Below are 26,331 nucleotides of genomic sequence, written 5' to 3'. Positions count from 1 at the left end.
ACTACTGTACCTACTGTATCTACCGACTGTACCTACTGTTTTTCCTGTATCCTACCTGCCCTGCCTATCTGCGTGTACAGTACAGCCTACTAGCTACATCAATACAAAATCATCCATCCAATATCAATATTTAATGTTACTTAACTCAATGGCAGCCATTCGGTGACTGTGGATCTTCAAGGTAGTTTGCAGGTCTTTTGTATAATGCACGAGATTGGTTTATCCGTGATTCTCCTCCCCCCCCCAAATACAACATACCCCGGAAATGACAGCTGTTTCTTCTTCCTGTGAATGACATTTGCCAGTGGCCAAATTGAGTAAACATAAATGTACATTTGGTTGGTAACTTTACAGCAAAGTTGTTGTTGCACAGTGTTAACATGGCCTGAATTAAATACATGTAATTCATTTTGGTTGATTCGTCTTCCCCTGGATTTCGCCAAGTTGTAAGATAAAGACGGCCAAGGAAAGAGCGCGTGGGGATAATAGCGGGCTGTGCGTGTGACATCACACAGATTCTTCACTAGCTCCTCTCGGCATAGCTCCCGTTTGTATTTAGGGGGATGGGGCCATGCCGAGGATGATAAAGCGCTCATGGTGTTGTAATTTACTCCTTGGCTAAATCCTTCCACTTCCTAACGGAGCCTTCCACATTGTTTTATGTAGTACCCATTCACGTATGTATTTTGGCGACGTTTGACCTGAGAAAAGTGGAGTAGCCATACGACCACGGTGCAAGCTGAAAAACTACAAAATGTATTCCAGTGGAGCTGCTGGAGGTAAGTTGTGCATTGCTAGTTAGCAAGACGGCTAACTAAAAATGGGCTGATTTTATTTCGTTGGGGCATCTTCAATCATTTGCATGATTTTTTGTTTTCATTCTGTAACAAATTGTTCGCCAACCTCAATTTCAGAATAACATTTCGTTTCCAACTAGCTAGCTACCTAGATAATGTTAGCAAGCCTTGCCACCGTTCCCGGCCTGTTGTTACTGTAGCTGTTAACTATGCCTGTTGACCTGGCTAACGATAGCTGGAAGTCGATTAACTTGTTTAAAGCAAATGTTTACTAATTTGTCCAAATGAATCTTACTTTAGGATTGGACTTGAACAACAAGTTATAGAAGAAAGAATTCGATCATCAAATAGTTGGCTATTAGGTAGCCATCTTGCTAGCTAACGTTAGCCAGCTCAGATGAACAAATTGTTAGCTAGCCAGTTAGTCACCTTCCCGTAGCCAACTGCGGCTTGTTAGCCTTTTCAAATGTTAGCTATCTAGCTGGTTTGCATGCTGACTAGCTAACACAATTTAGCTAGCTTAATGACTTGGTTTGTATGCTAGTTAACTAACACTATTTAGCTACTTTTTTAGCCATTGTTTGTTTTGTAACTTGCTATGTTAACCCTAGTTATATTTTTCAGAGGCTGTTTGAAAAAGTTATTCTCTATGCTCTTGGCTAACTAGTTACCATTATGGGGACCAGTCAATTTGCTATGAATTAAGCAAGCGTCGATAATTTAGTAATGCATCCTTTGCTAAATTAACGTTAGTGAGTTGACATTGATAATGTGCACCGATTGTTTGTGAGCAAATTGTCGTAAAGTTAAGGCCAAACAAAGAAAATATAATCCTCTCCTAACGTGCTGTTTTAGTTTGTGCAGGTGATAACATGGCCTGGTATTTAGGTTTGGAAAATCATGCATTGTGACTAGTAGTTAACCTAACTTACTAAAGTTAGCTAGCTAATAGATTATACTAGTAGTAGCATAGAATTGTTCATCCCTCCTAGGTTTTTCAAGGTGCAGCAAATTTGGGTGAAATTAAGATTAGCTAGAAAATAAGGTTGCACCACTGATATTCTTGTTGACTAACTATTTTTCTGTTTATTATTTCCTACCCTCCACCTATCGAGAATGATAATGCCAAGTTTCAGAAAGATTAGTGGTTTAGGAGTGGTCAGACTGCCCGGTTGCTGATTTGCTGGTGTGTGCTTGTTGATAAGGGAGCAGAAACATCGCCCCAGCAGGTGTAGCTACATGACCCTGTTCTAAGGCTGATAAGAGGGGAAGGCATTTGGAGATAGTTAGCTAGCTATACAGGAATAAACTATGGGGAATACAAATGTACATGAAGAATGACGTGACAAGGATTCCTTTGGGCATTTTCAACAGAAGGAGTAATATCTAAGAATATTACAAAACATTTTGTGATCCATTCAGCCTTCATTGTGAAACACGTCAATTGACCACCAATTTTCTTCTTCTCTAGCTGCTGAGATGCTTGAACCACCTCACTCCTCTGGGTCAATTGGCTCTGGTAAGCTTCTTTCACACCAGTCTTGGGCTAAGTCTAGCACTATGTTCGTACCGCCAGCCTACTATACCCTGTAGTAGACATGTTTGTTTTCTCCTGTCCCCCGGACTGCTGTAATTTAAATGTCTTGATTATGGCATGCAAATACGGCAAGTGTAATTGTAGGAGTCACTTGGATGAAAAAGTGTTTACCAGCAAGAAAGAACAGCGGACTGCACAGAAGCGCTAGGCATGTCTTTTCCAAAGAGACTGGTTTGCATCTCTCAATATGTCCTGAATATCAGACCCCTGAAATATTTTATTCTACTGAATATTACAGCAGTTATTCTCAGACATTCTGATTTTAAATAGAGAGAAGTCCTATAATTTGTTAAAGTTCACACTCTTCATAGAGGCTTAGCTAGCTGAGAGAACAAATGACCACCGGGGGAAAAAAGTCAGCTCAAGGGAAGACTGCATTTTTCTGTTAAACTTTCCTGGTAGTTTTCCCTGCCACATTAACAATGTCTTAATCATGCGTTAAGACTCACAAGGACATTCCACTTGTCCTCTTCAGAGTGACATTGGACATGACAGCTTTGTACTGTATAGCTAGCTAGCTAGTGTGCATTGTTAAAGTCAAAAGGGAGTTATGTGGATTCAAAGAGCTGGAGAACAGAGATAAGACGTCAAAGGGAGTATGTTCAGACAGGTCCCTCCGTGACCTCAAGGACCCAGACTGAAGACACCCGTTCGCTGAATGAACACAGTCAAACTCGGACAGGGCTCACCAACCAAATAGTTCAAGCATGGCAGCAAAATGTATTGAGCATCCATACAACTATTCACATTCTAGAAAATAATATTCCACTTTCAAGTGTGAAAGAGTAATCTTGTGAGTTACCCCATTATAGCCTGGTCCCAGGTCTGTTTGTGTTGTCTTTCCAACTCATGAACATATGAGTTGGTAAAACTTATCAAAGTTCTGGGACCAGGCTAAATCATCTGTTCTGTATGTACAGTTATTAACTTGTTTCTTTGTTTGCTTCCTACCCCTGACCCCTCTGATCCAGATCCCCCGTCTCCCCCAGTGCCAGAGTATGTGTTCAAACCCCCCTCACGGCCAGACTTTGGCACCATGGGCAGGACAATCAAACTGCAGGCAAACTTCTTTGAGATGGAGATCCCCAAACTGGAGGTCTACCACTATGACATCGACATCAAGCCAGAGAAATGCCCCAGAAGGGTCAACCGGTATGGAACTGTTTTATTTGGTGTATGGGCTTACCCTGAGCCAAATAACTAGTAGGCCATTATCTAGTTAATTACATTTTGTACTGTTGATAATGTCTAACACGCTCCATTTGTGTTCTTCTCAGTGAAATTGTGGAGCACATGGTACAGCACTTTAAAACGCAGATCTTTGGTGATCGAAAGCCAGTGTATGATGGGAGGAAGAATCTTTACACAGCCATGCCCTTACCCATAGGGAGGGAAAAGGTAAGTCTCCCCGTCTGACCAAAGGTGTCTGTTATGTGAAGGCCCCTATGTTATTGGACAGCTGTGATTGCATGCAATGTGATAGTGTATACACTTGGTGGTCATTTTATTAGGTACACCAATCTAGGACTGGGTCTGACCCCCCTTTGCCTCCAGAACAGCCTGAATTCTTCAGGGCATGGAAATGTTGCTCAAATGGTATCAAGGGACCTAACGTGTGCCAGGAAAACATTCCCAACACCATTACACCACCACAATCTGCCTGTACCATTGACACCAGGCAGGATGGGGCCAGGGACTCATGCTGCTTACGCCAAATCCTGACTCTGCCATCAGCTTGACGCAACAGGAACCGAGATTCATCGGATCATGCAATGTTTTCCACTCCTCAATTGTTCAGTGTTGGTGATCGCGTGCCAACTGAAGCCTCTTCTTGTTTTTAGCTGAGAGGAGTGGAACCCGGTGTGGCCGTCTGCTGCCATAGCCCATCCGTGACAAGGACCGACGAGTTGTGCGCTCCGAGATGCCGCTCTGCACACCACTGTTGTACGGCGCCGTTATTTGTCTGTTTGTGGCCGGCCTGTTAGCTTGCACGATTCTTGCCTTTCTTCTTCGACCTCTCATCAGCTAGCTGTTTGCGCCCACAGGACTGCCGCTGACTGGATTATTATTTTTTTGTCACACCATTCTCGGTAAACCCCAGACACTGTCGTGCGTGAAAAGCCCTGGAGGCCGACCAGCTTCTGAGATACTGGAACCGGCGTGCCTGGTACCAACGATCATACTACGCTCAGTCGCTTAGGTCACTCGTTTTGCCCATTCTAACGTTCAATCGAACAGTAACTGAAAACCTTGATGCCTGTCTGCATGTAGCAAGCCACGGCCACGCGATTCACTGTCTGTAGAAGCTAACCATTTTCGTAAACTGGGTGGTCTACCTAAATAAACTGGCCACTGAGTGTAAATTACAGCCATGATATTGGTTTTCATCTTGTGTATAGACTACTTATCACACATGTCTTGGGGTATACAGTGCTGTGAAAAAGTATTTGCCCCCTTTCTGATTTTCTCTGCTTTAGCATATTTTTGATACTGAACGTTATCAGATCTTCAACCAAAACCTAATATTAGATAAAGGGAACCTGTGTGAACAAATAACACAACAATTACGTACTTATTTCATAAACAAAGTTATGCAACACCCAATGCCCCTGTGTTGAAAAAGTAATTGCCCCCTTAAACTCTAACTGGTTGTGCCACCTTTTAGCTACAATAACTGCAACCAAATGCTTCCTGTAGAACTGCTTTAACTCAGCGACATTTGTGGGTTTTCAAGCATGAACTGCTCGTTTCAAGCCCTGCCACAACATCTCAATTGGTATTAGGTCTGGACTTTGACAAGGCCATTCCAAAACATCAAATTTGTTGCTTTTTAACCATTTTCATGTGGACTTGATTGTGTGTTTTGGATGATTGTCTTGCTGTATGACCCATCTGTGGATGGCCTGACATTCTCCTGTAGAATCTTCTGATACAGAGCAGAATTCATGGTTCCATCTATTAAAAAGCTATACTTTTGACTCATTTGTCCATAGAACATACTTCCAAGAGTCTTGATGATCATCCAGGTGCATTTGGCAAATTTTGAGTAAACCTGTTGGACGACATGGGTCCCATTTATGCCTGTCGAAAACCAAACATTGCATTCCATAGTATGTACCTCATACCAACGGTCAAGCGTGGTGGTAGTGGGATGCTTTGCTGCCTCAGGACCTGTTGGGTGTTGCATTACTTTGTTTATGAATTAAATGAAATAAGTATGTAATTGTTGTTGTTTAACTCAGTTTCCCTTTATCTAATATTAGGTTTTGGTTGAAGATCTGATAACGTTCAGTATCAAAAATATGCAAAAATAGAGAATCAGAAAGGGGGCAAATACTTTTTCGCTGAACTGTATATTCAACAAACTTGCCTGTTGAAATGAAAAACCCTTTAATCAAGCTTTTTGATGCTTCAAGGTAGTCATGCCGATTTTGTAAACATGCCAAAACACCTGTGTCCACAAACAGGTGGAGCTGGAGGTGACCATCCCAGGCGAGGGGAAGGACCGGAACTTCAAAGTGGCCATAAAGTGGGTGTCCTGCGTCAGCCTGCAAGCTCTTCAGGAAGCCCTGTCTGGACGACTGCCAAACATCCCCTTTGAGACCATCCAGGCCCTGGATGTAGTCATGAGACATTTGCCCTCTATGAGGTCAGTCTTGTCCCCTTTAAAACGATCAGTATATTTTCGCTATGTAGTGTTGGTATTTAATGGTGCTATTTAGAGTTACAGCACATTCATAGTTGTCAAACAATCGTTCTCGTGCAAATGGGCTCAATCGAACCAGTAAATGGGTCCACCCATTTCCCATGACACTTCTTCAATCTTTCCCTCAAACATGGTCACAAATCGCTGTTTTCTTTGTACACACCAAAGCCTTACAATCCCCATTCACTTCTAGTACGTTTGTCCCTGTGGGTTATGCAAATTGTCTATTGTAAGCCAATTTCTGTTGAGAGAAGGGTATGAATCACATTTTCCTCCTACCCTCTTCCAACAGGTACACCCCCGTCGGACGTTCTTTCTTCACCCCTTCAGAGGGCTGCTCTAACCCCCTGGGTGGGGGCAGAGAGGTCTGGTTTGGGTTCCACCAATCGGTCAGGCCTTCCCTGTGGAAGATGATGCTAAACATTGACGGTATGTTTCACGCCGCAAATTACTGCGTCCCAAATGGCACCCTATTCCCTATATAGTAGGGAATGTGCCATTTGTGACACAATCAATGTGTCAGACTACAGTATGTCTCTGTGTAGGGTGTATGAATGGAAGGAGGATAGTACTGGGAATGTCATTCCATGGTAGGTTTCAGTCAGTAAATAGGTGGCATTGATTAAGCTCTCACTAAAGTGCTGATTGGGTGGGGCTTGTACTTTTGTGGTAATGCCATTGGTCCAGAAAGTGTAAACCCAACCCACTATGCTCAAACGAATGCAACCTACCATAATCGTAAGTTACAGTATGTATCTGGAAGCCGGAGGATAGGTCTGTGAATCTGTGCTTGTGTTTTGTTGTTCCAGTGTCGGCCACCGCGTTCTACAAGGCTCAGCCTGTGATTGAGTTCATGTGTGAGGTTTTGGATTTCAAAAGCATTGAAGAACAACAGAAGCCCTTAACCGACTCCCAGAGAGTAAAGTTTACCAAGGAAATCAAAGGTAATCATTCATTACCAGGTAATCAATAGTTGCGTTGGGTTGGTTGTTTTGTCTGTCTGAGTGGAAATACTTGAAAATACTTATATCCAACAATTCTGTACTATAACAAATATAAATGTTGCTATGATACGTGTATATATTTTTGTGTATTGACTTAAAATCTTAATTTGACATCAGAGTAGAATGTGATAAAATAGGAAAACGTGATTGTCTACAGAGTGTGAATCTGACCACTGTCTTGCCGTTGTGATTCTCAGGTCTGAAGGTTGAGATCACTCACTGTGGTCAGATGAAAAGGAAGTACAGAGTGTGTAACGTGACCAGAAGACCAGCCAGCCACCAGACGTAAGAAGTAACACCCTAAAATATTCACAACAGCCTCAATTCCTTTAGTTTTCTGTGATATAAACACGACTGGTTTACATAGGGATGTAATAGAAACTAACCTATATTAACATATGCTTAACACATCATTTCATGCACAGATTAGGAGCAGATCCCAATCAGGTAAAACAGAAATCCCCACATGGGATCTTGGATTTCTTTGGAAATCCATTGTAACTTTTTTTCTTTCTTTTGCTCGCTCATCTGTTTGACCTCAGGTTTCCACTGCAGCAGGAGAATGGCCAGACCATAGAATGCACGGTAGCGCAGTACTTCAAAGACAAATACAAACTCATACTGCGCTACCCCCACCTCCCCTGTCTACAGGTCGGACAGGAGCAGAAACACACCTACCTCCCCCTCGAGGTCAGTCTGCAGTTTCCCCTCACAACCTCTCAGATGGTTTACTACTGGGTTCAAATGGTTACAAATAATGAGGACCCGGGCGGTATTACAGAAACTCCAGTTCACCATTACATCGTCAGAGGATGCACAAGAGTATGTTTTAGTAATTTAGCAGACGCTCTTTACAGTAGTGAGTGCATACATTTTTGTACTGGTCCCCCGTGAGAATCGAACCCACAACCCTGGCGTTGCAAGCGCCATGCTCTACCAACTGAGCTACACGGGACATCCTTGCGTCCGCCACACCCCCTTTGAATCAGCTGTTTTCTCGAAGGAGAAAAGCATGCACACATTTAAAAACTATACGATACTCATCCTTTTATCTTGAAAATGCATTGCGCAACTAGCTACGTTTAGTTTTTAATCACTTTACACATTTATTTTGGGATTCCACCCCATAAACGCAATTTGCCTGATGACGCGCGAGTGGAGGAGTCTTATTTCATACAAGCGTATTTGTTTCCACATTTCCTCTCCTCTATTACCTTTGACCTTATTCAAAAGGAAGAGAGGACTGAGGATTTAGCAAAACCAATTAAGAATCTCCATATGCGAGACTATTCTCCGGATGATGCCTTCGTGATGTGTCCCTGAGGGTGGTAATAAAGCTGTGTTGTAATGCATGTGTCTAGGTCTGTAACATAGTGGCTGGCCAGCGGTGCATCAAGAAGCTGACCGACAATCAGACGTCCACTATGATCCGTGCCACAGCCCGATCGGCACCCGACCGTCAGGAAGAGATCAGCAAACTGGTAAAGAGACTTAACTGACTTGAGAGTGTAAACTCAAGCACAGTGTCTTGAAAGCTGCTTTTATGAACTTTAAAATGATCTATTTGGATGTACAACAACAACAACTCTGAACTACTGTTATTGAACTATTGATGGCCTGACCATATGTGAATGTTTTCGTTCAGTCAGTCTTTCCAACGTCCTAGAGTGTGTATATATAAACCCTCCGAATTATTTCCACTGAACCTTTGCTCTCTTTTCAGATGAGAAGTGCCAACTTTAACAATGATCCTTACGTTCGTGAGTTTGGGGTGATGGTGAGGGATGAGATGACCGAGGTGAACGGTCGAGTCCTCCAGGCCCCATCTATCCTCTACGGAGGGCGGGTAGGTTTCTGCCATTTAAGCTGGGTTGATTGGGGTGAACGGCAGAGTCCTCCAGGCCCCATCTATCCTCTAACGGTTATCAGCAATAGCCAATGAGAGCTGGCCAGAGAAGAAGCCAGTGAGATGATAACGTTGTTTCGCCTCACCCAGAATGCGTAGACTCTCGCACAGGAGCCATGACTACTACTAGTATGCGTCTGTACTTGCCTTTAACCAAAGCCAAAGTGTCAAATAGTTACAGGTCTGAAGTGCACAAGCAATGTTATTCAATTCAAAATGTTGACTAGACATTTCAGCTCTGTATGGCAAGCGTGAATGTCTGACAACGTTTGAGGCTGCTTTGAACCACAGCACGTTGTAGCTATGTTAAATCTAATCACATTGGGGAGACGGCGTGGTATCAACAATCCTCACGACCAAGTGAAGAGTCTTGTAGTGTGTGACCTCAGTCTGTGCCACAACGTTTAGTGTGCATACCACTATGTTGGCAACACAAACATAAACTACAGGAAAGCCAGTCATTCAATGTGAGGCTCAGCGATGTTAGGATTTTGAAAGTATGTAGTGTACACCCGGGTTAAGGTATCATTGTCATGTTTTGTTTTATTGCATAATTCTTGCTGGAACCATGTAGACATAGAAAAATATTTAAAAAATATCCCATTCCCAGACAACTATTTGTCTCTGACCCTTATCTCTTCTCCCTTTTACTCAAGCAGAATAAAGCAATAGCAACTCCCATCCAGGGAGTGTGGGACATGAGGAACAAGCAGTTCCACACTGGCATTGAGATCAAGGTGTGGGCCATCGCCTGCTTTGCCCCACAGAGACAGTGCACTGAACTCCTCCTCAAGTAAGAACTACAGCTGCAAGGAGCCCTTAGAAGTAGCCTCATGACCATCGGGGGGGGGGGGGTCTATTAAACATTCCGTTTTTTTAAATGGAAGTTATAGTTTCAGATGTGAAAGTATTGAAAAATACTTTTTCTTCCGTGTTGGCCCTCTTATGATTTCCATCGACACCATATTTTTGGAATCCAATAAAGAGTTTTAAGACACTTGTATTGTGTTTTTGTACCATTTTAACCTGTTTTTCTCTCAGGGCGTTCACAGACCAGCTGCGTAAGATCTCTCGCGACGCGGGGATGCCCATCCAGGGCCAACCCTGTTTCTGTAAGTACGCCCAGGGTGCGGACAGCGTGGAGCCCATGTTCAAACACCTCAAGTACACCTACCAGGGCTTGCAGCTGGTGGTGGTCATCCTGCCTGGGAAGACGCCTGTCTATGGTGAGGAAACTGGAAGCTATACTGAACAAAAATATAAACGAAACATGCAACAATTTAAGTTACAGTTCATATGAGGAAATCAGTCAATTGAAGTAAATTGATTAGGCCCTAATCTATGGATTTCACATGACTAGGAATACAGATATGCATCTGTTGTTCAGTCTATTCTTGTTCTGAGAAATGAAGGCTATTTCTTGCAAGAAATTGCCAAGAAACTGAAGATCTCATACAACGCTGTGTACTACGCCCTTCACAGAACACCAGTCTCAACGTCAACAGTGAAGAGGTGACTCCGGGATGCTGACCTTCTAGGCAGAGTTGCAAAGAAAAAGCCATATCTCAGACTGGCCAATAAAAAGAAAAGATTAAATCTGAGAGATGGCTTTTTCTCTGCAACTCTGCCTAGAAGGTCAGCATCCCGGAGTCGCCTCTTCACTGTTGACGTTGAGACTGGTTATTTGCGGGTACTATTTAATGAAGCTGCCAGTTGAGGACCTGTGAGGCGTCTGTTTCTCAAACTAGACACTAATGTATTTGTCCTCTTGCTCAGTTGTGCACCGGGGCCTCCCACTCCTCTTTCTATTCTGGTTAGAGCCAGTTTGCGCTGTTCTGTGAAGGGAGTAGTACACAGCGTTGTATGAGATCTTCCGTTTCTTGTCAATTTCTCGCATTGAATAAATAGCCTTCATTTCTCAGAACAAGAATAGACTGATGAGTTTCAGAAGAAAGTTATTTGTTTCTGGCCATTTTGAGCCTGTAATCGAACCCACAATTGCTGATGCTCCAGATACTCAACTAGTCTCAAGAAGGACAGTTTTATTGCTTCTTTAATCAATACAACAGTTTTCAGCTGTGCTAACATAATTGCAAAGGGGTTTTGTAATGATCAATTAGCCTTTTTAAAATGATAAACTTGTATTAGCAAACACAACATGCCATTGGAACACAGAACTGATGGTTGCTGATAATGGGCCTCTGTACACCTATGTAGTCCCGTGTAGCTCAGTTGGTAGAGCATGGCATTTGCAACGCCAGGGTTGTGGGTTCGATTCCCACGGGGAGGCAGTATGAAAATGTATGCACTCACTAAAAAACTGTAAGTTGCTCTGGATAAGCGCGTCTGCTAAATGACTAAAATGTAAACAATTTAAATATTCCATTAAAAATCAGCCGTTTCCAGCTACAATAGCCATTTACAACATGAACAATGTCTACACTGTATTTCTGATCAATTTTATGTTATTTTAATGGACAATAAAATTGCTTTTCTTTCGAAAACAAGAATTTCTAAGTGACTCCAAACTTTTGAACGGTAGTGTATGTTCCTAAGTGAATGACTGTCACTGTTTATAAATCCTATTGGTTCAGTTAGTGCTGTGCTCTATATGCGGTTTTTGATTATTTAGTGGATTATATTTTCAACCGTATGAAATCAAATTTCATATGTAAACGTTCTACCTTACAATCACACACATTTTTACATTTTAGTCGTTTAGCAGACACTCTTATCCAGAGTGACTTACAATTAGTGCATTCATCACACTAATTCCGAATTCATTGCAGCACACACAAAGCTAGCTGTATATCGCTCCTGTTGTGCTGACATAGCTTGTCTCCCTCATCCCTGCCTCTCTGTGGTGTAGCTGAGGTGAAGCGTGTTGGTGACACGGTGCTGGGGATGGCCACCCAGTGTGTCCAGGTGAAGAATGTTCAGAAGACCACTCCCCAGACCCTCTCTAACCTCTGCCTGAAGATCAATGTCAAGCTGGGCGGGGTCAACAACATCCTCCTCCCACAGGGCAGGTCAGTGCAGAACCTCTCTCATTAACATGGCTATGAATACATGCTGGTTTACTGTTAAAGTCTAGCAGTATTGGACTCCGCATTCGGTTAAAATGTATAAACCAATATGTGTTTACCCATGACATCTGTGAGACTGACATTCTTCCATAATATCTTGAAACAAGCCACGCAAGCTATCAATCTACTCATTCACCTATATATCCACCAGCTCTAAGTGAAAAGTCAAGTCAATCTCCTCCAGCCAGCCATCCATCCATCCATGCATGTATATGTCCATTCTTCTGTTCACGCGTCTTCTCCTCTGTGATGATGGCTCTGGTTAACCTTGTGGGTGTCTGTTCTTCCCAGGCCCCTGGTGTTCCAGCAGCCGGTCATCTTCCTGGGTGCTGACGTCACTCACCCTCCTGCTGGAGACGGGAAGAAACCCTCCATCGCTGCAGTAAGTCAGACAGACCAGCCTCTCCACGGGGCCTTGTGTCAACTACCAGGGACTGTAGGGGTGCATCTCCATAGTCTACAGTAGTTTATTTTACTATACCCACAGGACCACGTTTCTGCTAGGGAGGAGGGGTGCATCTCAATAGTCTACAGTAGTTTATTTTACTATACCCACAGGACCACGTTTCTGCTAGGGAGGAGGGGTGCATCTCAATAGTCTACAGTAGTTTATTTTACTATACCCACAGGACCATGTTCTGCTAGGGAGGAGGGGGTGCATCTCAATAGTCTACAGTAGTTTATTTTACTATACCCACAGGACCATGTTCTGCTAGGGAGGAGGGGGTGCATCTCAATAGTCTACAGTAGTTTATTTTACTATACCCACAGGACCATGTTCTGCTAGGGAGGAGGGGTGCATCTCAATAGTCTACAGTAGTTTATTTTACTATACCCACAGGACCATGTTCTGCTAGGGAGGAGGGGTGCATCTCAATAGTCTACAGTAGTTTATTTTACTATACCCACAGGACCACGTTTCTGCTAGGGAGGAGGGGTGCATCTCAATAGTCTACAGTAGTTTATTTTACTATACCCACAGGACCATGTTCTGCTAGGGAGGAGGGGGTGCATCTCAATAGTCTACAGTAGTTTATTTTACTATACCCACAGGACCATGTTCTGCTAGGGAGGAGGGGGTGCATCTCAATAGTCTACAGTAGTTTATTTTACTATACCCACAGGACCATGTTCTGCTAGGGAGGAGGGGTGCATCTCAATAGTCTACAGTAGTTTATTTTACTATACCCACAGGACCATGTTCTGCTAGGGAGGAGGGGTGCATCTCAATAGTCTACAGTAGTTTATTTTACTATACCCACAGGACCATGTTTCTGCTAGGGAGGAGGGGGTGCAGTAGTCTACAGTAGTTTATTTTACTATACCCACAGGACCATGTTTCTGCTAGGGAGTAGGGGTGCAGTAGTCTACAGTAGTTTATTTTACTATACCCACAGGACCATGTTTCTGCTAGGGAGTAGGGGTGCAGTAGTCTACAGTAGTTTATTTTACTATACCCACAGGACCATGTTTCTGCTAGGGAGGAGGGGGTGCAGTAGTCTACAGTAGTTTATTTTACTATACCCACAGGACCATGTTTCTGCTAGGGAGTAGGGGTGCAGTAGTCTACAGTAGTTTATTTTACTATACCCACAGGACCATGTTTCTGCTAGGGAGTAGGGGTGCAGTAGTCTACAGTAGTTTATTTTACTATACCCACAGGACCATGTTTCTGCTAGGGAGGAGGGGGTGCAGTAGTCTACAGTAGTTTATTTTACTATACCCACAGGACCATGTTTCTGCTAGGGAGTAGGGGTGCAGTAGTCTACAGTAGTTTATTTTACTATACCCACAGGACCATGTTTCTGCTAGGGAGGAGGGGGTGCAGTAGTCTACAGTAGTTTATTTTACTATACCCACAGGACCATGTTTCTGCTAGGGAGTAGGGGGTGCAGTAGTCTACAGTAGTTTATTTTACTATACCCACAGGACCATGTTTCTGCTAGGGAGTAGGGGTGCAGTAGTCTACAGTAGTTTATTTTACTATACCCACAGGACCATGTTTCTGCTAGGGAGTAGGGGTGCATCTCAATAGTCTACAGTAGTTTATTTTACTATACCCACAGGACCATGTTTCTGCTAGGGAGTAGGGGTGCATCTCAATAGTCTACAGTAGTTTATTTTACTATACCCACAGGACCATGTTTCTGCTAGGGAGTAGGGGTGCATCTCAATAGTCTACAGTAGTTTATTTTACTATACCCACAGGACCATGTTTCTGCTAGGGAGTAGGGGTGCATCTCAATAGTCTACAGTAGTTTATTTTACTATACCCACAGGACCATGTTTCTGCTAGGGAGTAGGGGTGCATCTCAATAGTCTACAGTAGTTTATTTTACTATACCCACAGGACCATGTTTCTGCTAGGGAGTAGGGGTGCATCTCAATAGTCTACAGTAGTTTATTTTACTATACCCACAGGACCATGTTTCTGCTAGGGAGTAGGGGTGCAGTAGTCTACAGAGGTATCCTTTACTATGTCCAACATCATCATCTGAAATGGAGAGAACTGAGGGAATCAATAGCCTACCACTCCGCCTTGCTCACTAACCGGCTTCCACCTGACTTTCAAAACAGCAAAAAATAGAAATGATCCTAAGTGTGCTCTGTGCTTCCTCAGGGATGTAGTTCTTCCTGATGAATCAGGAATCCCTACATGACTCCATCCTCCATTCACATATACTTTAAGCTGACCTATCCCCCTAGCCAAAATCCCCACGTGTATGTTTGTATATTGTCCTGATCACATCCCTGTTCCTCTTTTCTAGGTGGTGGGGAGCATGGATGCCCACCCCAGCCGCTACTGTGCCACGGTGCGGGTGCAGCAGCATCGCCAGGACATCATCCAGGACCTGGCCACCATGGTCAGAGAGCTGCTCATCCAGTTCTACAAGTCCACCCGCTTCAAGCCCACCCGGATCATCTACTACCGCGACGGCATATCTGAGGGCCAGTTCAACCAGGTTAGACTTGAGGTAGACTTGAGGAAATAGGATTTCAATTCAATTGCATGATCTTTAATTGTACTGTACTGGTCGTGAGTAAAGGATTTTCTGTTATTTGTTTTTCTATTGGTTACCGTTCCAATTAAATTCTGAATGCCTAGTCTTTGTTTTTACTGCAATCAAATGTTTTCTTTTTTTTACTTTAACTTTCTTTTTGTTTATCCCAGATGTGCTTCTGTTTCTATTGGTAACCGTTCCAATTCTGAATTGCCCAATCAATTTTGTATTTTTTTTTGCCGGTTTTATAAATGTATATATTGTGACGTGTGGGAGTTATTGTTTTTAAACTATAACTGTCGTTTTGGGGTTTATCCAGGTGCTCCAACATGAGTTACTTGCAATCCGTGAGGCCTGCATCAAACTGGAGAAAGACTACCAGCCCGGTATCACCTTCGTGGTGGTGCAGAAGAGACACCACACTCGACTGTTCTGCATGGACAGAAACGAGAGGGTTCGTAATCTCTCCAATTCATACTGACCACTATTATTACTGGAAATGAAACGTGTATATTAAATGCCGACATTGTAATATTGTATGATTTATGTGATTCCTAATGTGTTTTGTTCAGGTTGGTAAGAGTGGTAACATCCCTGCCGGCACCACAGTGGACACCAAAATCACTCACCCATCGGAGTTTGACTTCTACCTGTGTAGCCACGCTGGCATTCAGGTAGGGACCAGCCAGCGTCCCGGGCTGCATCCCAAATGCCTCCGTATTGCCTATATAGTATACTACTTTGGTACAACCCAGGACACTATAGAGCTAGCTAGTGGAGAAGGGACTATTCTGGAAGGGAACCCACCTCCAGCTTTACTAATACTATGTGCTTCTGAGATGTTGTAGTTTACCTGCTATAAACGTTTTTATAATTGGGATGTTTAACATTTATAGACTCTGGTTGTAGTAGAGCTAAATGACATGCATTACCACTAAACATGAGTTAATAATTGTAATACCTTTCCCCAGGGGACCAGCCGACCATCCCACTACCATGTGCTGTGGGACGACAACCATTTCACCTCAGACGAGCTGCAGGTGCTCACCTACCAGCTGTGCCACACCTACGTGCGCTGCACCCGCTCCGTCTCCATCCCAGCACCAGCCTACTACGCACACCTGGTGGCATTCCGTGCCCGCTACCACCTGGTGGACAAGGAGCACGACAGGTAAGGGAGACGTCACCATGCCTGATGTAGACCATGGCCCTGTTCTGATACCCTATTAAAGTAACTCTTATTTCCGTCATATCACTGTACCATTCAAACTGTGGTGTGTTAGTGATTACCAGAATGTGATGAAGGAAGAATTATATATTCTTAAAGAATTCGGACCGAATAATTCACTAACTCTTTCCCTTGTGATCATTCCAGTGCGGAGGGCAGTCACACGTCGGGACAGAGCAACGGGCGCGACCAGCAGGCCTTGGCCAAGGCAGTTCAGATCCACCAGGACACACTGCGCACCATGTACTTCGCCTGAAGCACCAGGCCTGGGCACCGGGGGCGGGCATGGGTGAGACAGACCCAACAGGGAAGAAGCCTTCTCTCCTCCCACCTAACCCCTTTACTGTGTGGGCGTTAAGTGGGTTTGTGCCATCTCGTCTCTCCCCGCCAGTAAGGGGGAATTATACAAGTGTCATACCAAACAAATTAGGTAGGGTTTCTTTTCCAAAATGTCCACAATTGTTTTCAAACACACACATGCAAAACCGCTTTCTTCCCCCCCCCCTTCCTGGCCTAACCCTGGTCATTATTAGGCAGTAGTATGTAAAATGATTCCTCAGAAATGGATTGTGGTGGTATTTGTACATTGGGGGGGGATAACCTGTTTACAGAGTTTGAGCAAAGGAAAGAAAAATCGGTATTACTTTTTTTACACTGACAGTTGGAAATACTTCTATCAAACTAGGGGGCAGTATAATCACACTTTGGGGTTGTTTAGAATCTACACACAAGATCACACTATACCGTTTTTTTGAAGGGGTCCCCAGGGTTGAAGGGAGGTGGGGATATCGAAGACGAGAAGGGTCCGATAGAAGGTTTATAATCATTGTTACTCTTCAACTTTATTTATCAGCCAATCAAAGCAAAGTGCACTGACCAGACGGATACTTTAACCAGGACACAAGTACTTAACGTGTTGTCTTTTCCTTTGTATGTACTATGAATTTAACAGGCTCGGATACAGTACCAGCCTCAGAGTATTTGTCCTCCATCAACACTGGTGACCAACACACGTTTTTATGCTGCATCTGATGACTGCTAAGCAAGTGGTTTTTGCATTAGATTTTCATTAGACTTTGAAACTGTTAACACTTATTTTTTATCAAGACTTATACAAATTAATAATATGAAATCGTAACGACAGTCATTTTTGCTGTCTTGCCTTTTACTTGGACTGGGTTGTTTTGTAAATCTATGGCCAGTGTGGCCAGAGAATAGATTTACTAATAGAATGGGACTGGTTCCCAACAGACACCTTTGTTGTGTTCTCTGAGCCACATTACATGTGAAGACATCTACATTAGGGAGGGGTCAAGTCTCTTGAAATGGAATCCGTCATCTTGTTTTAGTATCCCCCTTATTTCCATGTGATTCCTTTTTTTTGTCTTTTTTTTTTGCGCATAGATGACTCACACATTCGATTTAGGCATTTGGATATGTTAACCCTATCTGTAGTTTTTCTTTATGGTTTTATGGCAGCGAAATGGTTTTCTCCCTGCTGGGGGCCAGTTGTAATGCTGGCATCTTGTAGTACAGTCGTTGGTGTATGAATCGGTACAGTAGAGTGAAGCCTGTGATGGAAGTGTCAGACACTTCAGCATAGGGACTGGACTGGAGAATGGCCTGGGGTTCTATTGGGGGAGAAAGGATTCCATAGACCGATAGCTATTTTATCTTGGTTATTGCTCTGTAAAAAAGGGAGTAATTATGCGTATTCTACTAGTCAAGCAAAGGTTTGGTTTTTATGCAAATGGTTTTTAATTGTGGGCTTTGTATCATAGCCTCGTGGGATATAGGGTATATTTTGAATACGCTTTTAGAAGAGATTGTTAAAATGAAAATAGAAGGAAAGCATTTTACGATTGTCCCGTATGTAGTTGAATGAAATTAAGCCAAATAGTTTATTTATGCAGAACTTACATGCAGAAATTGTAATGCCTTCCAAAACTGTCCTTGAAATTCTACAAACAAAAAGTTCTACAAACAAAAAGTATTTTTAAAATGTCCTTTTCTGTTCTCCTCCTTAGTAATTACATTTTAGCTGGTTTTTTCATATAGCCTAGATTGGCTGGCTTTTATCTCGCTCTTTTCTAACTATGCATTGTTTTTAACCAAGAGATTTTAGCAGTGATGTTTCTCAAATATGAATTTAGGTCATTTGTAGAGTAGTAGTTTTTTGTTGTTGTTGCTTGCTGCGTTTTAATAGGGTTTTTTAGTGCTTCTTCCCTAGACCTTTGTAATGGTATGGGGGATTGTATTGTCCTCATTTGTATTGTATATTTGATAGCACAAAAAAAATCGGTATATACTTTGTAGAACACACATCACTCTTCTTAGCCAAACAAGATTACATATTTTGTACAAAATTCATGTCCTAAAGAAACTGAAGCACAAGAGACCATCTTAATTACAGGTGCTCAACTTTTTCCCCTTTCACTAATGTCACCTTAAATCCCAAGATGCTCTTCACTTGCCATAAGTATGGAGATAGACGCTCTTTTTTTTCTCTCTCCCTTACTGACATTAATTTCTCATTACCTTCAAAGTCATCCGAAATCCGACTGACTGTTTGTGGGGCATTCTTAGAAATCAAATACTTGATATTTACTGTCATGTCTATTATTGTTATTATTCGGTGCTGGTCTCGCGATGTGTACATTTGGATGCACTTTTGATAGTGAACATGAATTCCATTGATTGGTCGAGCCAAGCAGGAAACTCGGACATACATAATGTGCAGTTGTGTTGAAATGGCTGTGTGTTCTACCTCTTGTTACCTGTTCAAGTGTTATGGTAACGTCACACTGCTGGTCATTTCTTCATAATTACACAGGATATTTTATCTGATAGGCATCGTTTGAATCGTACATTGTCACGTGTTTAAACATTTGTCATGTATGACAGTCAGTGAACCTGCGTTCTGTAATCATAGTTTCACATTTTTAGCACCTTGTTTTAATCACAACTTCATTGCATATCCTTGGAGATAGATGGTGTTGCCTAACGGACTGCTTTGTAAGCAACATGTTTGTAAAGCCAAGGCTAATAAAAATTGTAGCTGCTCACCCACAATTTGATGATTAGTATTGTTCATTGACATCTGTCTTTTTAAACTATTAGCTTAATACTTTTGAATATGTAACATGTACTGTTCTGCTCCCATAGATGTACATGGAAAGGCATCTCCCATGTTGCTTTAATTGTGTTCATTGAATGCAGCGTTTCAATGAAATATTGACGTTTTTGGAATGTATCATCTTAGCTCCCCTCATTGTTATGTTTTATTCATGTTTGCTACAGTCAACCCAACAGGTGGCAGATTTTTTTGTTTGTTGATACAATTCAAGTAGACTTGATAACATGAGTTGATGTTATTGCCGTGGAAACTATGATCAAGCATGACGTGTCGTAGGGTGCACTGGTCAATACAGCATGTTTGCTTGTCCATTGAAATGTGAACATTGTCCTTTTCAATATGGATAATGCTCAACGTTTCATACTACCGTTTCCCTACCTGAAGTCTGCCTCACCCTTTGTTCATCCTAAACTTGGGAGATGTGGTCTTGTTACTGCTTATTCCTGTTTTAAATGACCTATTTATACTCAGCACCTTGGATTATACCAGACCTGTACAGCAGTGCTTTTCCTGAAAATATCCTAAACATTTGATAACAATGATCTTTTTGCACTAAAATAAAACCCCTTTTGGAGCTGTAGTTGAGTGTAGTGTATTGTCTGAGAAAGAATGAGAGATCAGATCAGCTGGTTATATGATTCTTACATTGTTTAATACCAGGCTAGTTTGTCTGGTGAGACCACACCAAGTCATTGCATTGACAACTGGTCCCAGATTACACACGTGCACTAAGTCAGACATTCAGATGGTTACACCTAGGCCTATTTGTCGAGAGGGATTCTCCCAGCCAGCATACAGTGGGTGATTCACTGAAAATAATGCCTTTAACGTCTTCGTCAGATAAATAACTGCCACTGGGTTGTGATTTAAATCTCTTCCCAGAAGAGGGTGCTATTCATGGATTATTCTATTCATTTTGAGCTTTTGTGTTTGAAAAAGCTTAAATGTTATGAGAAACAGCTTATGCAAAACAATAGGTGAAACTGACATTTATCTTACCATGTATTAGGATACTGGGTGGAAGTCGTAGTTGGAACATTCTGAATGTATAACGTACTGGTTGTGTAAATGTGTAGCTATAGTCTGATGCCAAAGTGGTGTGTGGGGGGGGGGATGTGTCAAGCAAGTTGGTTGTTAGATGTGTATTACCTGCGTTGTTGTGGTCGCCAGAATTAGAGCAGTCATAGAGAAGTCACGGGTATCAACGAATGTGGCATTTCCGTATGTAGGAGTTGACTGCACACCTTTTTGATCAGAGAGAACCTAGCTATATAACTATTTACAGTCTTTGTCAGCCAAATCAGGAATGTACGCAAGCGAGATATACAATTGCCATAGGGGACTCCTCAGTAAATGGGTATGTTAATGAGTGTATGTGTGGTGTTGGACCAGGAAGTACAAGAGTGGCTAGATTGAGATGGTGAACAATGGCAAGCCCAAGTAAATAATTATGCAAAATGACATTTCAATCATGCACAGACCATCTCCAGTTAGTAGTTATTGCATGAAATCCAGTCTTACAATGGCCTGAGCCCACGGTGCATATGGATCTCCCCCTAGTGGTTTTCTGAGAAAAAGACACAATGAATAACAAGTATGTTGATGGGTGTGTTTTCTTGTATTAAAAGGCATATCACGTCAATAGATCATTAGAACTGAACAGTAACCATACGTTCTAGTCCCAAGCCCTTGCAGAAAAAGGTGCTCTTCATATAAAGCTGAGACTACGAGCCCTATCAGATGGTCTTTGTATAATCAATGTTGATATCAATATTTTTGATTAAATCAATGTCAAGCAGTTGAGCATTTGCCACCTGATTTGTACCGTCAGTCTGCGTATTTGTGGAAAACAAATATCGATAACTACAGGTTGAATAATAATAATAATAATAATAATAATAATAATAGTCTCCGCCTTATACATAAAATGACAATAGATCCAATATTTAATCTTTATCATGCTTATTTGAGTCGTGGGAGTGTGTTTGCAGGACATTTTCAAAGGTATTTCAGATGGTTTAGCTTCTCCATTGCTTAGCTTTACCACGTAGTAGTTTTCGCTTAAATGATTGTCTAGCTTTGATTTAGGCAGAACATTGTCTAGATGGGCTGAGAGTAGTAGTAGTATGAGGGTAGGATAGGCTGGCTTTACTCTTATCCAGCTACAGTAATGGCTCTTGTATTACAGAGGAAAGTGAAAGCCAACCATGTAAATGACATAGCGGGTGCATATCTCTGGTCGAACTATTTTACTGTGGGCAAACAAAACCTTTAGAAAATATAAAATCGGACGTGTATACAGAAAGGCTGCTCTCCTTTGCCAATCTTCCCTTGAAGGTCTACAGTTGAAATAACATCCCTGTTTAGTAGAGAATAACTTATTTTCTCAACTTCAATGTAACAATGAATGTACTTAAGGCCAGCGTATTTGTAATATTAAGTTATGTATCCACCTGTAATATATGCTTGTATACATTAAACCTTTTTTTAATGCATGCTCATTAGCTTCAGTCCACAAACCTTAAACTGATTGGCTCCTGAAAGTCGTCTTTGTTTTCCTGATCCTTAGCATAGGCACATATTGTCAAATAATTCATTCCCCTTCAGTCATCACATTGAATAGACATCTGAGTAAGAAACTGTCTATGGTCTCATCTTATCGCTGTTCATCAGAAAGCAAACGTTTTCGTTTTAATTTCATTTAATAATTATGATTTCTTAGTTAGCTTTCATATATATCACGGGAACATTTAGACTACTATAAAATGAAAACCTTTTAGCCACAAAGTGTCACACTGGTGGAAAGATCGGTCCCGTTTAAAAACGTTTTCTTTGTTTGTGTGAGGTGTTGTGCGATTTTGGCGTATGCTTGTCTTGGTTCTGATATTCCACTACAGTACACACTAGATAGTAATTTTCAAACTAATGCTGTCTCAGGCAACTAATCCAACATTTCATTTATTTTTGACACCTTTCTTGGAATGTCTGCCAATGTTAGTTCTTAAGACACTTACAACCTCTAACATGACGTGATGCTTCATGTGCAACTGTTTGCTGTCTGTGTCATGGCTTCAGCATGCCCTGCTATGATGAGCGTCCCATATCTCAGTCCTCGCTCCCCCTTGAGTAGACAGCACGATTGTTTGAGTATTCTTTGGTTGAGCTGATTCCAAGCACTAGCCCAGGATCGTCGTCATGCAAAGTATGACCCACAGTGATGCGATCCTAATTTAAAAACCTTCATAGAGCTTCACCAAACTAATGCCATATACGTGCATTTAACATGCAGGACTGACATGGGTGTTTTGTATCCTTCAGAAAGTATTGAGGGCTTCAGAATGACTTGGCTTTTTATATACCAACTTACCAAACTACCTCAGAACGGTCTCGGGTGCTAGCGTTGTATATCCCTAATTTATGACGAAGACAAAGATCAATTGTAGTGACCAAACAACACAAACCAATACTGTGTATGATATAGACATTATTTTACTTTTTAAAAATTAATTACAGATTAACTTTACATACTAAAATAAAGTTCAAAGGACCACATTTTGTAATTGCAGTTCAAGTCTCAATGTTCTTATATATGCATGCGAGTCCTCCCTTCTTTTTTTTTATGTAGTGATAAAAAAAATGATCAATGAACGCTTAGCTAGCAGAAACTGAGTTGGGAGTCGTTCGCGTGGTCATGACTGGATGATATATTGACGTGCCAATCGAATGGCTATTTAGATGGACAAATTATCACTATTCATGCTAAACGTTTTTGGTAGTATTAAATAGAAATAGTGGGCTGCAGATGGAGAGAGAGGCTTGTCAGTGGGATGACATATGCAGAGCAATAACTACTGAAGTCCAAGCTAGGGTTGTGATTTGCTTGACTAGGTGTATTAGGAGCCTAGTCAAGGTGTATGGCGCGTCACCTAGTCAGCTACATGAACCCTGGCTTGTGGTCTAGAGTCGACTACAGCAGGCCTCCGAGTAGATGGCATCTTTCATTCAGCCTTTAAGAGATGACGAGGATGTCTGATCATTGGAATATACTTGTAGCTTAGCAAACCTACACTAGCAAACATAAATGGTCCACAGTTAAAGCTAACTAAGGGTCTGACACAAACTGCATCTTTAAGTGATTTTATCCAGTACCACAATAAAACCGGCAAGGCTTTTACCAATTTTAATCTGTTCTTACACCCAGAAAAAGGAAAATCACTATCAAACTATTAATTATCCACATTTGTAATGTTTTTGATAAGGATAATACATTTATTTGTGCATGCTACATTTTACGAATTGAATACATTTGAACTATACTTTCCTCAATGTTGTACATTGTGACATGATATACTGATGTAGCCTACTGGTATATTTCAGTCACTTAAGATAATCTGATAGCCCAATGGAAAGGTACAAAAAAGGTATGGAAATTCAATTCCAATTATGGTGTTGTGCCTTTTTAGAGATTTATTTTCCATCTATCCTATTTGAGTTGCTCACCCATATTTGATTAACAGCACCACATAAAATAATTTCTACATTATCATGCGACCTTGAGTGAAGACACTGCATAGAACGATCAGTATTTGTGTTTTGCACTTTCAAAGCAGTTAAAAAAATAATTTTTAAAAAAGCCCGCTTGAGGCTGGGCAGACAGAAAAATTAATAAAACACAAGGTATTTTATGCTATCAATAGGAGTTATAAGGAATAATATGACTGAAGAGCTTTTCTAAAAAGGTAAAGATATATATATATTCATGAAGTACCTCATAAGCCTGATAAATGCTGCATTTACTTTTCTCATTTTTATTTTGTCTTCATATTGTCCAATAAAATGTAAATATCCCCTCTCTGGGAGGTTTGAATGTCACAAGGCTGTGCATATGCCATGCAAAACCTGTTCACTGTCATAAAAATGTAATGGTCTTTTCTGAACCTGAGGCCAAAAGAAATGGTTGTGTGATTGTCATGTATGCAATTTTAACAATAAATTTGATCATCAGAATAATTCTAAATTGTAGCCACATACTTTCCATGTTTTGCTTGTTAGGATGCTGTGAGTGTCCATAGAACCCCCCAAAAAATTGGGTTCAGTCACTGAGGAATTAATGTCATTTTCCATCAACAAAACAATGGCGACTCCATACTGTTCAACGTGACCGTTGACCCCGGTATTGCCGTGAAAGGGCTGTAACTGCAACTGTTTGTCATCCTGATCTTTCTCTCGCACACCTTTTGTCTTAAGATAGCCTTAGAACTTCAAATGGGGTACATCCTTCTTGTATATTTGGCCTTAAAAGTACATAATTATGCACTAGAATCCACAACTTGCGAAAAAGCTTGATTCCCATACATAGACACCTTAAGAAACCATGTCATGCATGCGTCATTGCCATATATCTACCTCCTATGAATGTAAGTGTCCTGGAGATGCAGTCACCTGATTAATTTTATTTGATCCGTTATTACATCATTTTTTATGACTCATCCTCAAATTATAATCAATTAACGTTTTTCAAAAGCCCTACATTTCCTCATGTCTTGACTTTTCACAGTAAACACAATTTCCAGGACACTACAATTTCTGTTTTAACCCTTCAAGGATTTTTTTGTTTCTTTTAAATGTAAGCCATTGAGGAGAAAAGTGACCAAATTCTCTCTTTGCAAAGGCAGCCCTGCACAGTCCTGTGAACTCAAACCTCCCTCGCCTGTCATTTTGATGTTCAGTCTTGAGTTTCTCTCTTTTACCACATGCCAAAACTGAATTTTCTTTCATTCCTATCATGGAGTCTTTTTGGTGCTGGTTTATTTGTTCGGATCCACTGCTAATCTCCTTGTTCTAGTTGTTGTCGTAAAGTGTCATTGGGTTTTGATTTCTATTACTTTGGTTGTTAACAATTATGATTACATACACAAGATATGCTGTAAAACCCTGATAGGAAATAATGTGAATATGTTTCACTTAATATAGTTCACTCTGGCTTGGCTGTAAATTGCATTAATTAATAAAAATGTAAAGTTTCTTCAAACGTTTGTCTCTTCTTTTACTATGCATATTAAGATTTGGTTAAAATGTGAATAGTTTAATCTAGTCCCTTGATGTATGTGTGTATTAATAACTGGTCATGGTTCCTGTAGGCGGACATTATAGATTCTGCAAGTTATTCATTTAGTAAGGCACATTTTTGGCTTCTTGAACCACATGTTCCCAATGAAATAACACCATCCATCTTTAGCTGTTTTGGCCAAGTATTTCTCCCATTTCTATTTACTTGTATCAGTGCTAGACTTTTCCAAATACACCCCTTGCCGCCTTTTCTATTTTACTGCCAAAACACCACTCACTAAACACACACACATGGTGTCCATAAATCCTAATATTATTTTGAATTTGTTTAAATGAGGTGCTATACTTTGGTTTCTTATTTCAGCCATTGTCGATTTGTTTTCATACTGCCCCACAAGTACAGTATTTGACAAGTCTACACGTAGCAGTGTTTTTTCAAATGGAGTCCACTGTTGCATGTGCACAATCTATATTAGATTGTGCCGTTGACTCCCATTCACTTGGGTTTGAAGACTGCAGATTTCCTCAAATACATATGCTACGGAATATTGACACCCCTTGATTTAGACCTCTTTTGAAGTATACAATCATCTGACAAACTTTAATTTGGGGCCTACTTTTCCCTTTAAATCGCAGCTGTTTTCCATGTATTCTACTTGAATCCATGTCAAGTCTGCAGGACACAACCTGCGCATAAAATAGATCTCTATTTAAAAAGTCAACATTCATAAGTTATATTTATTGGACAAATTAATGCTAATTTATTTTGTATTAGTTGGCTTCTAAAATTACAGCTGTCA

The 26,331-nt window shown here is 41.3% G+C and overlaps 1 protein-coding gene across 5 annotated transcripts; it reads left to right on the top strand.

The window, feature by feature from the left end:
• Nucleotides 1–294: 294 nt before the first annotated feature.
• On the top strand, nucleotides 295–25,487 carry ago2 (argonaute RISC catalytic component 2). Of its 5 annotated transcripts, none has more exons than XM_041902150.2 (20): nucleotides 295–779; nucleotides 2,269–2,316; nucleotides 3,366–3,546; nucleotides 3,672–3,792; nucleotides 5,862–6,043; nucleotides 6,393–6,529; nucleotides 6,910–7,044; nucleotides 7,302–7,389; nucleotides 7,647–7,794; nucleotides 8,466–8,585; nucleotides 8,828–8,950; nucleotides 9,670–9,803; nucleotides 10,052–10,236; nucleotides 11,880–12,039; nucleotides 12,388–12,478; nucleotides 14,865–15,059; nucleotides 15,418–15,552; nucleotides 15,671–15,772; nucleotides 16,070–16,269; nucleotides 16,474–25,487. In XM_041902150.2, the coding sequence occupies exons 1-20, from the start codon at nucleotides 755–757 to the stop codon at nucleotides 16,580–16,582; spliced, it is 2,619 nt and encodes an 872-aa protein (XP_041758084.1). In that variant the 5' UTR covers nucleotides 295–754; the 3' UTR covers nucleotides 16,583–25,487. The 5 variants fall into 5 exon arrangements, with proteins under 5 accessions (XP_041758084.1, XP_041758080.1, XP_041758081.1 ...); XM_041902146.2 differs by having other exon boundaries at nucleotides 6,910–7,062; nucleotides 14,865–15,071; XM_041902147.2 differs by having other exon boundaries at nucleotides 6,910–7,062; nucleotides 9,667–9,803.
• Nucleotides 25,488–26,331: the final 844 nt, after the last annotated feature.

The sequence above is a fragment of the Coregonus clupeaformis genome, chromosome 17 (assembly GCF_020615455.1).
Source record: "Coregonus clupeaformis isolate EN_2021a chromosome 17, ASM2061545v1, whole genome shotgun sequence".
Lineage (NCBI taxonomy): Eukaryota > Metazoa > Chordata > Actinopteri > Salmoniformes > Salmonidae > Coregonus > Coregonus clupeaformis.
Note: the sequence above shows the minus strand (reverse complement) of the source record. Positions and strands in the feature narration are given on the sequence as shown.

Excerpts from the sequence above, each read along its gene's own strand:
- ago2 (XM_041902145.2), top strand. The coding sequence starts at position 755 with ATGTATTCCAGTGGAGCTGCTGGAG. Across the intron at positions 780-2,268 it reads TTCCAGTGGAGCTGCTGGAG|CTGCTGAGATGCTTGAACCA; the intron begins GTAAGTTGTGCA and ends CTTCTTCTCTAG. Across the intron at positions 10,237-11,879 it reads TGGGAAGACGCCTGTCTATG|CTGAGGTGAAGCGTGTTGGT; the intron begins GTGAGGAAACTG and ends TCTGTGGTGTAG.